This window comes from Oncorhynchus nerka, linkage group LG8 (genome assembly GCF_034236695.1).
Source record: "Oncorhynchus nerka isolate Pitt River linkage group LG8, Oner_Uvic_2.0, whole genome shotgun sequence".
Classification (NCBI taxonomy): domain Eukaryota; kingdom Metazoa; phylum Chordata; class Actinopteri; order Salmoniformes; family Salmonidae; genus Oncorhynchus; species Oncorhynchus nerka.
This window is the reverse complement of record NC_088403.1, coordinates 64,732,960-64,749,979: the sequence shown is the minus strand read 5'-3', so window position 1 is coordinate 64,749,979 and position 17,020 is coordinate 64,732,960. Positions and strand designations below refer to the sequence as shown.

Below are 17,020 nucleotides of genomic sequence, written 5' to 3'. Positions count from 1 at the left end.
AGTAACCTGCTGATACAGGGGGCTACAGTAACCTGCTGATACAGGGGGGCTACAGTAACCTGCTGATACAGGGGGCTACAGTAACCTGCTGATACAGGGGGCTACAGTAACATGGTCATTTCTCAGGTAGCCTGAACACACACTTCCATATGGGTTGTGGTCCGACGCCTGCAACCTTGTGATATGTTTCACACCCTCAGGGCCAGGGACACTAAGAGTAGGAAGGACACTAAGACAGTGATCTTTAGAACTGTACCTACCAACAACAAAAAAGTGAAACAAAAACATTTATATTATTAGCAACAACAACAAAAATACCTCAAACTAATGACCTCCAAGAAGGTTGAGTGCATTTTGCTGTGGCCAGGGATCATTGAGTCTAACTATCTACCTTGTATCTACCACGGCGGTCTTCCTACCTGCTCTGCAGTGTCTACTGGCCAGGCACCAGCTGTTCCCTTTGTGGTAAAAAGCATTATAAAACAGAGTAATGAAGGGATGGAGATCAATCACAACCAACAATAAAGTCAAATCCACATGGACATGCTTTGCAACGCATTGCGTCTAGATGGTATTTTCCACTCAATACACACTAAAGTATGTGGACGCCCTTTCAGAATTAGTAGTCGGCCATTTCAGCTGCTACTGATAGGGGTACAAAATTGAGCACACAACCATGCAATCTCCATAGAAACATTGGTAGTAGAATGGCCTTACTGAAAAGAGCTCAGTGACATTCCAACGTGGCAACGTCACAGGAACGCCATCTTTCCAACAAGTCCCGTTTGTCAAATTCCTGCCCTGGTCAACAGTTAAGTACTGTTATTGCGAAAAATTGGCAACATCGGCACAACGGCTCATCCGCGAAGAATTAGGCCACACGAGCTCAAAGAACGGGGACAACCCGAAGTAAAACGAAGCGTGTAATTTTTGTTGTTGTCCAACTCACTATAGGAGTTCCCGAACTGCCTTGAAGCAACAACCCGAAACCAGAACTGTTCGTCGGGAGCTTCAATGAAATGTGTTTCCGTAGCCAAGCAGTAGTCGGCCATTTCAGCTACACCTGCTACTGATAGGGATTTCCACTCAATGACGAAGTGAGGTCCAAACAGAAATGGTTTGTCAAGATCGGTGTGGAATAACTTGACTGGCCTGCACAGAGCCCTGACTTTAACCCCCTTCGTGGAGGAATTGGAATGCTGATTTTGAGCCAGTCGTAAATCGCCCCAACATCAATCCCCGACATCACTAACGCTCTTGTTGCTGTCCACAACAGCAATGTTCCAGCACCTAGTGGGGTGGAGGATGTTATAGCTGCCAAGGGGAGGGACCAACGCCATATTAATGCCCGTGGTTTTGGAATGAGAGTTTTTTGACGAGCAGGTGTCAACATACTGTTGGTCGTGTAGTGTAATATGAGACATGTGTGTGGGGGGGTTGTGCTGAACACATAGGGTCCATCCACAGGGCTGCACTTCCCTTCAACGTATTTATTGATGTACTGAACATGAAAAAAAAAAATACAAAGTATTCCAAACAAAGAAAATAACATGTACATCCTCTTAAATACTCAAGATATATTCTATCCCCCCCAAAAAACGCTGTGGAACCAAGTAATACTGTACAACTTCAAATAAATAGTAATTCTCACATTTAGAATTTAAATAAAGTGGGGGGGGGCTCATTTTGCCATGCCTAGATCGTCAGAGAGCCCCCTCGGGTCCGTTAAGTTATCCTCAATCAAGACCCGTGAGAGGCCGGGCATGAACAAAATGGGCGCCCCTCCCCCACAGCAGCAATGTCACAGCTAATCTATAATCAAAATTGAACTTGTACAAGTAACCAAAAAAAAAATCAAAAAAAAATAAATAAAAGTCTAAGAAAAGCAGTTGGTAAATATATAAATGTATATATATATATATATATATATAAATAATGCACAGCACACTGCTCGATAAGGAGACGCATGACTAGTAATGAGCTCAAGACAAAGCAGGATGCAGGTGCAGTACTCAGTGCATCTAAGGGCTTGATCAGCCTCTGTTTCGAGAGAAGCAAGATGTTGTTCGGCAATCTGTTGCAACCCTTTCTGATATGGTCACGGAACCACTTCAAGTGAATAGAGCAATATATACACACACACACACCTTTTACGATTTTTAAAGACAGGTTATTATGCATTACGTATATATGAATGAAAGAAAGTAAATCAGAAAGCTAAAAAATGGGTTTATAGCCATTCTTTACCACATAAATATATATATCTATAATGTTTATATACATATATATATATATATATATATATATATAAAACAAACCAACTTAAATGTCTATAGTTTTCTTAATAGCAGAAGCAAGACCATCTAAAGACCAAATCACCAACAAATCTGACACTGTAATGCTAGTCCATAGGACAACAAATCAAGTATTTTAACTGAATGTGAACTTTCAAAGTCGAACTGAAATCAAAGGCAATATCTCCCCTGAAAAAAATCAATAAATCACACTGTAGTTAATCAAATAAAAAAAGCACTTTGCCATAAAGTCCCCCCCAAAAAAGAACAAATATACTAAATAGTCAACATAAAAAAGGACTTATTTACATTGCGCTAAAGTCCAGGAGTAATCTTCCCCATCGTTCATTCAAACTAGTTTACTTAATCAGCTGCCTTCGTCAGCTTGTCTCCCTCCTTTCATACAAAGTAAGGTAAAAACCTTTGTTTAATGTAAAGACAAAATGGAGTAAATTATATAGTAAGTACACCACAAACCACCATGAGCTCTGTCTGAAGGGAATTCTTTAGGAAGAACTGATTTTTTTTTTTAAATCCCTCACCCCCCTTTACCTTGAAGATATTTCCAGTATAATTTTGCATGCACTTTTGCAAATAAACCTTTGTATTTTTTTTCTGTCTGTATTTCCAAAATCAAAAGTGAATGGGAGTTGCTAGTCATAATAGCCAGGATGATCGGACAAGCCACAGATGATTATACAAATGAAACCATCACTGCCATTGATTCTAGAATCGAAAGATAATACAAAGATCTCAAAAAGGTATCTTTTTACATCAGAAATCTCTCCAGAAATGTCAACCACTGCAAACTTCCTGGTAAGGTGTCATATGAAGATATTTCTCAAAGTATCCAAGTCAAAATATTTTTTCCAGGTCCAGTAAAAAGTTTCTCCAAATTTGTCTTTTTATAAAAATAGATGCTTTTTAAACCCACATCAAAGAGGTTCTTAGCTCTTTGGCAAGGTACTGCTTTAAGACATTTTTTTGTGTGTTTTTCTCCATTAACTTTACAATAAGCAATATTATGCAGCCAACCAATAACTAACTAACTCATATTACAATAAACATAATACTAAACATTTTTTTTAATATATTTTTTTTAAACGGAATAATCAAAAATAAATACTTCGTTAACCACTTAAGACGCAAAAAGCACCAAGGCAAATCAAGACACAGAAAAAAAAAATAGAAAAAGAAAAATATCACTACACAAAGCCTTTACAAAACTTCCTGTTTTTGTTTTTTTACAGCAGATGTGCAACAAAACAAAAACAAAAAAACAACCCTTTAGTAACATTTTAAAAGGTCCAGCTTTAAAGACAGGCGTGAAAACCTGCAGTATTTTTTTCTGGTTTTACCGTAAAGTATTTTAAGAAGTTTTAAAGCCTAGCAATGAAGGAAAAGAAAGAAACACACTTTCGGACGCTAAGTATAGTTTCCCTTCGTAACACTGATTTACAAAGATGTTTTTTACTAATGTAGAAAGTTTTGCGGTCGGTAGGTTTCCATTTTAGGTTTTTCCATTTTCTTGTAGAGTTTTCTATAAACAATCCGCGATGGAGATTAGGCTTTGTGCGTTTTGTTGGTTTTGAACGAGACTTGCAGAACTCTGTCCCCGAGGCGGTATCCGTTCAAGCTGGCGATGGCCATGGCTGCCTCGTCGTAGTTAGTCATGGTGACAAATCCGAACCCTTTGCACTTGTTTGTGTTGAAGTCCCGGATGACCTTGACGTTTGTGACGGCGCCAAACGGCCCAAACATCTGCCACAGAATGCTTTCGTCTGCATCCGGAGCCAGGTTATAGACGAAGATGCACCAGCCGGTGCCCGCGTGCCCTGGGATGTTGATGCCAGCCAGGCTGGTCACCCCATCGATGGCCATGGGGGAGAACCGGCTGTAAAAAAACAAAAGACAAGCACGGGTCAATAAAAACCCAGACAGCAGACAAGCATCATTGAAGTTGGTGACAGTAATATTTGTCATGAAATACAGTACTGCATTTCAGTGACTTTTCATTGAACTCATTAAAATAGCTTTTAGGTTTATATAACTGCACAAAAACTTTGACCATTTGTCAATTTCACTGCCGACAAAACTGACCCTCATTAAAACCAGTCAACAGTAAAAATGAAGTGACCAACAGAAAATACTAAATCAGAGACCTGTATATAAATGACACGATGCTTAATGTTTCCCGACCCAAGGAGGAAGGGCAGGTGACAAGCTTAGGCCCCAAAAGTAAGCCTATAGAAACACAAATGAGCTTATTTCTGGACAGATTTTGGTGAGCATGAAAACCTCTCGCTTCGCCCTCTCTGATACTATGCGTGTATACATGGACTGGACAAACAGCTTAATAGAAACCAGCAACAATAGCAAGCCTATCGGTCTTAGTTAAAAGGCTATATAGCCTAGTATTAAGCATGTCAAAATGCAACGTAGAGGAAGACCACGGTCTAAAAACAACAACACGAGTAATTCCACGTGACATGAAAATCTCAGTTAGAAATATTAGAGGAATCTAATACCAAAAAACTACGATGGGTTGCTAATACGACCAGGATTGTGCCTTTGGCTTCTGGACAATGAAAGAACGTTGATCTGCCGGTTAAATGGCATTATAAAAATCGCCTCCACGTTTCTGTGGATGGACTTTCACTAGGCTACTTATTTCAAGTAAAGTAAAACGGTGAGGTTTTAAAACAATTACACTGCCTCAAGCTCCCAGTGCAAAGCGGTCGAGCAGTGGATGATGCACTGAGAGTCAACGGTAGGCAGGCTATGGTTGCAACCCTATTCAGTCGAATGGGAGACGTGGTTTAATTACAAGTTGAGACTGAAAAATAATAAATGACTCTTTAAAAAAATAAAAAAATCATGATCAATGATCAGACCAATGACTGGGCTGACCAATGACTGGGCTGACCAATGACTGGGCTGACCAATGACTGGGCTGACCAATGACTGGGCTGACCAATGACTGGGCTGACCAATGACTGGGCTGACCAATGACTGGGCTGACCAATGACTGGGCTGACCAATGACTGGGCATACAAAAGCAGACTTCACTACAGTAGCCTACAGACCTTTTGAAGATCTACTCTGGTGCGGTCTGACAGTTGGTAGACTATTCCTCTACTATAACTAGTCTGTATGCTGTCTGACAGTTGGTAGACTAATCCTCTACTATAACTAGTCTGTATGCTGTCTGACAGTTGGTAGACTAATCCTCTACTATAACTAGTCTCTGACAGTTGGTAGACTATTCCTCTACTATAACTAGTCTCTGTCTGACAGTTGGTAGACTATTCCTCTACTATAACTAGTCTCTGTCTGACAGTTGGTAGACTATTCCTCTACTATAACTAGTCTCTGTCTGACAGTTGGTAGACTATTCCTCTACTATAACTAGTCTCTGTCTGACAGTTGGTAGACTATTCCTCTACTATAACTAGTCTCTGTCTGACAGTTGGTAGACTATTCCTCTACTATAACTAGTCTCTGTCTGACAGTTGGTAGACTATTCCTCTACTATAACTAGTCTCTGTCTGACAGTTGGTAGACTATTCCTCTCCTATAACTAGTCTCTGTCTGACAGTTGGTAGACTATTCCTCTACTATAACTAGTCTCTGTCTGACAGTTGGTAGACTATTCCTCTACTATAACTAGTCTCTGTCTGACAGTTGGTAGACTATTCCTCTACTATAACTAGTCTCTGTCTGACAGTTGGTAGACTATTCCTCTACTATAACTAGTCTCTGTCTGACAGTTGGTAGACTATTCCTCTCCTCAACTCAAAGAAAAGAAACATCCCTTTTTCAGGACCCTGTCTTTCAAAGATAATTCGTAAAAATCCAAATAACTTCACAGATCTTCATTGTAAAGGGTTTAAACACCGTTTCCCATGCTTGTTCAATGAACCATAAACAATGAATGAACATGCACCTGTAGAACGGTCGTTAAGACACTAACAGCTTACAGACAGTAGGCAATTAAGCTCACAGTTATGAACACTTAGGACACTAGAGGCCTTCCTACTGACTCTGAAAAACACCAACCAGAAAGATTCCCTGCTCATCTGCGTGAACATGCCTTAGGCATGCTGCAAGGAGGCATGAGGACTGCAGATGTGGCCAGGGCAATAAATTGCAATGTCCGTACTGTGAGACACCCAAGATAGCACTACATGGAGACAGGACAGACAGCTGATCGTCCTCGCAGTGGCAGGCCACGTGTAACACCTGCACAGGATCGGTACATCACACCTGCGGGACAGATACAGGATGGCAACAACAACTGTCCAAGTTACACCAGGAACACACAATCCCTCCATCAGTGCTCAGCCTGTCCGCAATAGGCTGAGAGAGGCTGGACTGAGGGCTTATAGGCCGGTTGTAAGGCAGGTCCTCACCAGACTTCACCGGCAACGTCGTCGTCTATCGGCACAAAACCACCGTAGCTGGACCAGACAGGATTGGCAAAGGGTGCTCTTCTCTGACGAGTCGTGGTTTTGTTTCACCAGGGGTGATGGTCAGATTTGCGTTCATCGTCAAAGGAATGAGCGTTACACCGTGGCCTGTACTCTGAAGCAGGATCGATTTGGAGGTGGAGGGTCCGTCATGTTGTCACAGCATCATCGGACTGAGCTTGTTGTCATTGCAGGCAATCAATGCTGTGCGTTACAGGGAAGACATCCTCCTCCCTCATGTGGTACCCTTCCTACAGGCTCATCCTGACATGACCCTCCAGCATGACAATGCCACCAGCCATGCTGCTCGTTCTGTGTGTGATTTCCTGCAAGACAGGAATGTCAGTGTTCTGCCATGGCCAGCGAGGAGCCCGGATCTCAATCCCATTGAGCACGTCTGGGACGTGTTGGATCGGAGGGTGAGGGCTAAGGCCATTCCCCCCAGAAATATCAGCGAACTTGCAGGTGCCTTGGTAGAAGAGTGGGGTAACATCTCACAGCAAGAACTGGCAAATCTGGTGCAGTCCATGAGGAGGAGATGCACTGCAGTACTTAATGCAGCTGGTGTCCACACCAGATACTGACTGTTACTTTTGATTTTGACCCCCACTTTGTTCAGGGACACATTATTCCATTTCTGTTACTCACATGTCTGTGGAACTTTGAGTTTCTCTCAGTTGTTGAATCTTATGTTCATACAAATATTTACGTTAAGTTTGCTGAAAATAAACAGTTGACAGTGAGAGGATATTTATTTTTTTGCTGAGTTTATAACTAGGCTCTGTACACGGTCTGACAGGTAATAATCCTCTCAAATTAGGCTCTGTATGCTGTGCGTGTGATAGATAAAAATGCATGAAGATTAGCAAAAATACACACGTCAATTTAACTTCACTAAATTATGCATATGAACCCAAAAGCAAATGTATTTTCGGTGACTAACCGATTAAACCACCATAACCCTACTTTCTCATTGCCACTTGACCACCTTAAGGGGGGGGGAGAAGAAAAAAAATGGGATACTTCCTAAATAGCACAGTTGAAGAATTTCCTGAAAAACCAGGAAGGAAATCCCACCATAAGAAATTAGATTTCAGGTTACAAAGACAATAATGAAGTCCCCTGAAATCTCAGCTCGTAGGTAATCGTGGTTTTGCAGTTTGAGAGAGAGAAAGAGAGAGAGAAAGAGAGAGAGAAAGAGAGAGAGAAAGAGAGAGAGAAAGAGAAAGAGAAAAAGAGAGAGAGAAAGAGAGAGAGAAAGAGAGAGAGAGAGAGAGAGAGAGAAAAAAAAGAAGCAAAGTGCACAGGAGAGCATGAATTATTTCCGCAGTTGTCAGATGAGATGAGCTGCTTCAGTTGTCCTCTCTGGGAACATGCATCATGACAGGTGTGCTCAGAGCATCACGGAACCAAGACACCAGCCCACGAGCAGTAAGAAATCACAAGTCTACCAGTGAAGGAAAGGAGAGCCTTCAGAAGGGTTGAACTTCAATCAGACTTCAGGAAGAAAGGGGAGGGGGGGGTGAAATGAAGCGGAAACAAAATGCCAGATTGGAGTCAAGTTCCTGAGAGGCGGCTGACACTGCAGTCTCGGTTGTTTAAAAACGGGACACGATTGTCAATAATGGATCAAGGTAAGAGCGCGAGAGGTAGAGCGCGCGCAAGCAAGAGAGAAAGGCGGAGTGAGAGCGAGAGAGAAAGGAGGAGTGGGAGAGGCAGAAAGAGTGCCCGGGCTTATAGGATCAGGTAGGCCCACTCACTGTCTGACATGTGACCCTTCACTGGCATCTCTCCTGCCAGCGTGAATCACCCTCAGAACCCAGCAGCGTGTTCGCCCCTGACCGGCTCTCCTTCTCACACACACACGATGCGCGGGTTGACCCGCAGTTCCCACGGTGATATCCGTGGGGCGAGTCAAATCTCGAAAAAAAAATAACTCCGAAAAACATCACGTTCTTGTGCAATTTCTATCTAGGAGGCTCAGAACAGTAATGTTTGGGGAAGGATTTTAAGGGGTAAAAGAGGATGATGGCGGTGCCTATTTTTATGTGTGATGATTGTGAGGCGCTATACGAATTTAACAATCAAGATGGGTTCAAACTTCAAACAGGCCTACGGCACCTTAAGGGAACTGTAGCCTACTGTTCAGATGGGTTAAAATGGAAACTGATATCTGGACACTGACTGAAGGTCTATAAACTCTCAGCCTTAATATTAACTCCTGCAGAATTAAGCATTTTACACCAAATGTTTTGACTCTGGAACAGGAGAAAAAGGTTTACTTCATTCAACATTTAGAATGTTTAGTTCCTAAACATCTGTGTTGACGTGCAACTTTTATCGGCATCATAAAAGCCGATTGAAAAATACTAAAACACATAAAATATGTATCCAAGCCAAACTGAAATCTTATCAGAAACATGTTGGGTCATTTTCAAAGCTTTCCATGACCTTTACAACCGGTCAAACTGATGTCATTTTGCAACAACATTTTTTTATTTTATTTAATTTGTGCATTTTCTCCCCGGTCCCTAAATGTCTTTGTTCAGCGAAAGAAGCAGAGATCACAGAACGTTGCAGATGTGAACTAGATTGAAGCATTCATTCTATCATTCTGGTGAGCAAGGGTTTATTTAGTCTTGCAGGGCAACATTATGACAAAAGAGAATGCTGCATGTATATCTAAATTATAGTCAAGTTGACTAAATAGCTTTCCCAAAAAATACTGGAAGTTATAAGCAGAAAAATATCTAAATCAGGCCAACAAAATCCTGCATCCCCCTGTCAAAATCATCCCGCCATCCGACTGTAGCCTACAGAACATGTTCTATATTAGAGGGTTAGGGGTCGGGTGCAGCCCTCGGATTGACACATCTAGTCGGGTGGTTGAGGAACAAACAGCTGACCCACACTCCACTAACACACACAACCCCCCCCAAAGCCCTCACACTGGGTTTACACAAAATGCCAGAATATTTGACCGACAACCTCAAAATTCTAGTCAGTATGGGGTTCAGGGAACAGCTGAAAACAGGTCATGGAAAATAATCTAGGCCTCACCTCGGATGGAAAACACCCAAATGTGTCCCAAAGAATTTCATAATGCAAAACTGCAACTGTAGTAATAGATTAATTACCTCTTGACTCCATATGCCATGTTTAGCAGATTGTCCAACCTGAAAGGAAAGTGGAGTTCAGTTGTAGCAAATACTACACAGTCTGCAGAACATTGATGAAGATCAACACATTCAGATACCCAATGAGCATATGTTGTTTTCAGAGATCGTCTCTCATAATTGACTGGCTACGTGAGCTAAACAATTTAACTCGCTGGGAATCCCCAGGGAAATTACATCCAAATGGCTTTGTTTACATTGTGTGGTATAGATGCACTAATGTTGATGTAGAAAAGGACAAGCGCATGCCATTATATGGTTTAACAAGAATAATGAAAAGAAATACAAAACCATTGTGCACTACAAAAGTGAAACACATGAAATTTAAAAAATATATAATTTAAAAAGGGCAATTAAAAAAAAAAAAAAAAAGGTCACTAGGGAAGATAAGTATTGTTAAAAGTCCCAGTGCAGTCAAATGTGATTTTCCTGTGTTTTATATACACAATTCCACACTATGAAGGACAGAATAATACTCTGGAAATTATCATAATGCCATTTTTGTGTTTGAAAAGACCGCCTGGATTCTCTGCCCGTTTTGGTGGGACGGAGTTTTGGCTTTGCATAGTGACCACCAATCACCATGCAGTAAATGAGCTAAATGACCAATAAGAGAGAGTTCCAAACCTCGACCAATAACAACAAATGTTCTCTCTTGTCATGCCCACTCAGTCCTAGCTAAAGGCTTTTTATTTTTTAATATCACTTTAATTGCAAACAAAAATTACAGTAAGGTACTTAAATAATTCCCCAGAAGTGGTTTGATATTCAGTTTCTTTTTTTCCCTTTTTTTTTTATTAAGGCTGCATTGTCCCTTAAAATAAATATTCAGTTTTCATGATAGTTAGAATACACTACATTTCTTATACCAAGACTGACACAAATGTGCATTTGGACAGCTCAATAAGAAGTCATTCAGCAGCAATAGGAAGGGTGGCAATACAAAACATAAGCTAATTAGGTTTTTCCTTGAGGTGGGGGGGGGGGGGGGGGGGGGGTTCAAATAGTTAGGTGTTTTAATGACCAGAAAACTAAAATCCCTCAGACCCACATTCAACAAGATTAGATATTTGCAACAGGAGGAGTACAAAGTAAAAATGTGAATAGCGTAATAATTTTTGATTAACTCTGGGATGTTTTGATAGTAAGTAAAAACAGAACGTTATAGCGTCATGCAGTCTAGAGTATTGCAATGTAAAATGAGACAATTCAAATGAGGTTTTTAAAATGTTTTTCCCCTGAGGAATACATGGATTTCATGTCATTGTAGGTAGGCTATGACTTGGCTCTAATCATAAACGCAGTAGGAGGGTTTGTTTTTGGTATACCCATTTACCTGAAGCGCTGTGCCTGCTATGGTAGGTGGGTTTGTTTTTGGTATACCCCTTTACCTGAAGCGCTGTACCTGCTATGGTAGGTGGGTCTTTTTGGTATACCCCTTTACCTGAAGCGCTGTGCCTGCTATGGTAGGTGGGTCTTTTTGGTATACCCCTTTACCTGAAGCGCTGTGCCTGCTATGGTAGGTGGGTCTTTTTGGTATACCCCTTTACCTGAAGCGCTGTGCCTGCTATGGTAGGTGGGTCTTTTTGGTATACCCCTTTACCTGACGCGCTGTGCCTGCTATGGTAGGTGGGTCTTTTTGGTATACCCCTTTACCTGACGCGCTGTGCCTGCTATGGTAGGTGGGTTTGTTTTTGGTATACCCCTTTACCTGACGCGCTGTGCCTGCTATGGTAGGTGGGTTTGTTTTTGGTATACCCCTTTACCTGACGCGCTGTGCCTGCTATGGTAGGTGGGTTTGTTTTTGGTATACCCCTTTACCTGACGCGCTGTGCCTGCGGTGGTAAGTGGGTTTGTTTTTTGGTATACCCCTTTTACCTGAAGCGCTGTGCCTGCTGTGCGAGGGGTCCGGGGTACCTTCGATTGGGCGACTGGTACAGCTGGGAGAGCAGAGCCTGGCTCGTCTTCTGGCTGGGGTTGTTGGCGAACTTCACGGTGATGGGCTCTGTGGCGCCCGGTGGCTTCTGGCCATTCAGGCCCTTGATGGCTTCTTCTGCTTCGATTCGCCGGTCAAACCGGATAAAACCCACCCCTCTGGAGACACCTGGGAAACACAAACATCATGTTTAGACAGGTGGCAATATTGTGGCGCTCTCTGACTTGGTTAGCTACACGTCATATTAGTAAGTAAGTCTAGTCTGAGCCAGAACTGTGGAAAAAGTGAGACATCCTGACGTACAAGTACACCGCCTGGACAGGACACGAGTGAACACGCTAGTTGCCAGGACCGTGAATAAGAAACACTGCTAGTTTATTGCAAGGCAATGTCAATATACTTGGGGGAAAAAAGGAAGAAAAAGAGCTGTATAACAGACATTTGTGGTCATCAAAACATCAACCCTACAACTGCTATTAGAAAATGTCGTTATTTTTCAAAAATCAGCACAACAAATCCCATTAGGCAACGATATCATTTGGTCAATAAGCTAACTGATTGAACCTATCCGCAGAAGCATGAATAAGATTCCTTCTCCAAAACCTGTTGGCACACATCCTTACAACAACAACAACAAAAATATATAAATTGTATTGGCAACAAATTACATTTGGAAGCCTTGTCCCTAGCCCTTGACTGAATATTATACATTTCTACAGCAGAGAGGTTCTGTTTATTAGTATTTCATAAGGAGCGTACAGATTCCATTTCCACATGGCAGTTTGGAAACGGAGGCGATTATAATATTTATATGATTTCAAGCCATGAAACATGGACTATCTAGTGGACTACAGCTACACCTTCAGGGGCAATACGGAGGGAGGGAGGAGGGCAGGGAGGGCGAGGGGAGGGCAGGGGGCGAGGGGAGGGCAGGGCAGAGGGCGAGGGGAGGGCAGGGAGCGAGGGGAGGGCAGGGAGGGAGCGAGGGGAGGGGGGCAGGGCAGGGAGGGCGGGAGAGGGGAGGGCAGGGCAGAGAGCGAGGGGAGGGCAGGGCAGAGAGGGCAGAGGGGAGGGCAGGGCAGAGAGCGAGGGGAGGGGGCAGGAGGGGAGGGCAGGGCAGCGAGGGAGGGCAGGGCAGGGGAGGGCAGGGCAGGGAGCAGAGGGGGAGGGCAGGGCAGAGAGCAGGGAGGGGGCAGGGCAGAAAGCAGGGCAGAGGCGAGGGCAGGGCAGAGAGCGAGGGGGCAGGGCAGGGCAGAGAGCGAGGGGAGGGCAGGGCAGAGAGCGAGGGGAGGGCAGGGCAGAGAGCGAGGGGAGGGCAGGGCAGAAAGCGAGGGGAGGGCAGGGCAGAGAGCGAGCAAGGGGAGGGCAGAAGGAAGTTGTAGAGATAGAGGGAAGACGTACATACTATTAAATTACTACACTTATATCTTTCTACTCTACAATCAATTTCGTATTTTATCCAGCTATGTACATTTATGAAAGGCTGCAGCAGTACAATGGAATGTTGGGACCCAGTGGTTCCTCAGATTCATTCCTGAGGCCAGGCTGGGAGGGAGGGGGGGTACTGGAACAAAAAAAAACACAGAGAGCGAGTGGGGGCTTCCTACTCACCAGTCACTTGGTCCACCAGAATGCGTGAGGTAATGATTCGTCCGTACTGAGAGAAGAGCTGCTCTAGTTCTTTCTGAGTCATGGTTTTTGGTAAGCCACTGACGTACAAATTTGCATCTCTAATGGAGGCCGAGCTTGGACGAGCGTAGGACACCTAGAGCGGGAGCAATTACAAGAGACTGGCTAAGTGTCCTCTTCAATACACCAACTACAGACTGGTGTATTGAAGAGGACACTAACCAATGACAGTTCACAGTGAAGAATACCACTAGTGCCCTTACAGAAAACGGTGACGACAGCCTTGAGAACCAGGGTGGGAGTGACATCAAGTGTTTTCTGCACTAATGAAAAATGTCAGGTTCAAGGCTTTTTTGTAAACAGTAGGCTTGTTTGATATAAAAAGTATTGTAGGAGAATATTAATGTTAAGTGAGCTTTTTCGTGAGGTTGTATTAGGGATGGGCACATTATTCAAATATCCAAAAAGGATGTTAGTATTTGATCACTTGATTGAGTTTATTTGTTAGACCCATTTAACAAAAAAAAACAAATAAATTATTAAATTGTATTATCCTTGTGACATCGTCTGTCACACACATATTACACCACAATAGTGTATTGAAAGCAGGTGGTTCCCAAGTTGATTAAGCAATTAACATCCCATAATGCTTAGAGTCACTTATTCAAATGCTCTGTGGGCCATTATTTTGACTACCATGGGTATGCCCCCATAGGATGACAAAGCCCCCATCCAAAGGGCACGAGTAGTCTCTGAATGGTTTCCATGAGCATGAAAACCATGTAAACCACATGACCATCTCAGTCAACAGATCTCAAACCAATTGAACATGTATGGGAGTTTCTGGAGCGACGCCTGAGACAGCGTTTTCCAACTTGGTTGTGTATGTTAGGGGTGAAGCCTCACATAGGGACCCCCTGGTCCAGAATCTGAAGGGGCGTAGGGAGAATCCGAAGGGGCGTAGGACCTAGGGGGGGGCAGGGAGAATCTGAAGGGGCGTAGGACCTAGGGGGCAGGGAGAATCTGAAGGGGCGTAGGACCTAGGGGGCAGGGAGAATCTGAAGGGGCGTAGGACCTAGGGGGGCAGGGAGAATCTGAAGGGGCGTAGGACCTAGGGAGGGCAGGGAGAATCCGAAGGGGCGTAGGACCTAGGGGAGGGGCAGGGAGAATCTGAAGGGGCGTAGGACCTAGGGGAGGGGCAGGGAGAATCTGAAGGGGCGTAGGACCTAGGGGAGGGGCAGGGAGAATCTGAAGGGGCGTAGGACCTAGGGGGGGGGGCAGGGAGAATCTGAAGGGGCGTAGGACCTAGGGGGCCAGGGAGAATCTGAAGGGGCGTAGGACCTAGGGAGGGCAGGGAGAATCCGAAGGGGCGTAGGACCTAGGGAGGGCAGGGAGAATCCGAAGGGGCGTAGGACCTAGGGGAGGGGCAGGGAGAATCTGAAGGGGCGTAGGACCTAGGGGGGGCAGGGAGAATCTGAAGGGGCGCCTGAAGAATAGAGTTCCAGTTGTAGAATATATGTCAACTTGCATTGCGGCTGTTCTGGTGGCCCAAACGCCCAATAAAAAAAGACAGCATGTTTCCTTATTTATGGCGGTTACCCGGTTACCTGGGGGGGCAGCGATGCACTAACTTCAAAATAGCAATTATAGGCTCGCACTCATCCATCCAAGTTCTTCTGTACACAACCTGTAGGTGTGTTTCGCCTGAACACTGGGACCAAAACTAACTGCTCCGGGTTAGCCAGAAGAATGTGTGTGTGTGTGTGTTTTTGAAAAACACATCCATGTAATAGAAACAAGGGTACCAGACAGTCCACTAGACACCACAAGGGTACCAGACAGTCCACTAGACACCACAAGGGTACCAGACAGTCCACTAGACACCACAAGGGTACCAGGTAGTCCCCTAGACAACACAAGGGTACCAGACAGTCCACTAGACACCACAAGGGTACCAGACAGTCCACTAGACACCACAAGGGTACCAGACAGTCCACTAGAAACCGCAAGGGTACCAGACAGTCCACTAGAAACCACAAGGGTACCAGACAGTCCACTAGAAACCACAAGGGTACCAGACAGTCCACTAGACACCACAAGGGTACCAGACAGTCCACAAGGGTACCAGATAGTCCACTAGAAACCACAAGGGTACCAGACAGTCCACTAGAAACCACAAGGGTACCAGGTAGTCCACTAGACAACACAAGGGTACCAGACAGTCCACAAGGGTACCAGACAGTCCACTAGACACCACAAGGGTACCAGACAGTCCACAAGGGTACCAGACAGTCCACAAGGGTACCAGATAATCCACAAGGGTACCAGACAATCCACTAGAAACCACAAGGGTACCAGGTAGTCCACTAGACAACACAAGGGTACCAGACAGTCCACAAGGGTACCAGACAGTCCACTAGACACCACAAGGGTACCAGACAGTCCACAAGGGTACCAGACAGTCCACAAGGGTACCAGACAGTCCACTAGAAACCACAAGGGTACCAGGTAGTCCACTAGAAACCACAAGGGTACCAGGTAGTCCACTAGAAACCACAAGGGTACCAGGTAGTCCACTAGAAACCACAAGGGTACCAGGTAGTCCACTAGAAACCACAAGGGTACCAGGTAGTCCACTAGAAACCACAAGGGTACCAGGTAGTCCACTAGAAACCACAAGGGTACCAGGTAGTCCACTAGAAACCACAAGGGTACCAGGTAGTCCACTAGACACCACAAGGGTACCAGGTAGTCCACTAGAAACCACAAGGGTACCAGGTAGTCCACTAGACAACACAAGGGTACCAGGTAGTCCACTAGACATGAAGATCAATAGAAACCACAAGGGTACCAGGTAGTCCACTAGACATGAAGATCAATAGAAACCACAAGGGTACCAGGTAGTCCACTAGACATGAAGATCAATAGAAACCACAAGGGTACCAGGTAGTCCACTAGACATGAAGATCAATAGAAACCACAAGGGTACCAGGTAGTCCACTAGAAACCACAAGGGTACCAGGTAGTCCACTAGACATGAAGATCAATAGAAACCACAAGGGTACCAGGTAGTCCACTAGAAACCACAAGGGTACCAGGTAGTCCACTAGACATGAAGATCAATAGAAACCACAAGGGTACCAGGTAGTCCACTAGACATGAAGATCAATAGAAACCACAAGGGTACCAGGTAGTCCACTAGAAACCACAAGGGTACCAGGTAGTCCACTAGATATGAAGATCAATAGAAACCACAAGGGTACCAGGTAGTCCACTAGACATGAAGATCAATAGAAACCACAAGGGTACCAGATAGTCCACTAGAAACCACAAGGGTACCAGGTAGTCCACTAGACAACACAAGGGTACCAGGTAGTCCACTAGACAACACAAGGGTACCAGGTAGTCCACTAGACAACACAAGGGTACCAGGTAGTCCACTAGAAACCACAAGGGTAGCAGACAGTCCACTAGAAACCCAAGGGTACCAGACAGTCCACTAGACATGAAGATCAA

The 17,020-nt window shown here is 44.3% G+C and overlaps 1 protein-coding gene across 4 annotated transcripts in view; it reads right to left on the bottom strand.

Annotated features, from left to right (window-relative positions):
* Positions 1-2,144: 2,144 nt before the first annotated feature.
* The window catches only part of elavl2 (ELAV like neuron-specific RNA binding protein 2), a 54,984-nt gene continuing 40,108 nt past the window's right edge, over positions 2,145-17,020 (bottom strand). For 3 of the 4 annotated variants that reach the window (XM_029667161.2, XM_029667163.2, XM_029667160.2), the window contains 4 exons: positions 13,487-13,640; positions 11,818-12,043; positions 9,901-9,939; positions 2,145-4,188 (listed from right to left, as the gene is read on the bottom strand). In XM_029667161.2, the coding sequence (XP_029523021.1) occupies positions 3,858-4,188; positions 9,901-9,939; positions 11,818-12,043; positions 13,487-13,640 (750 nt within the window). In that variant the 3' untranslated portion in view covers positions 2,145-3,857. The remainder of the gene's footprint in view (positions 4,189-9,900; positions 9,940-11,817; positions 12,044-13,486; positions 13,641-17,020) is intronic. The other variant, XM_029667162.2, reaches the window with a different exon arrangement.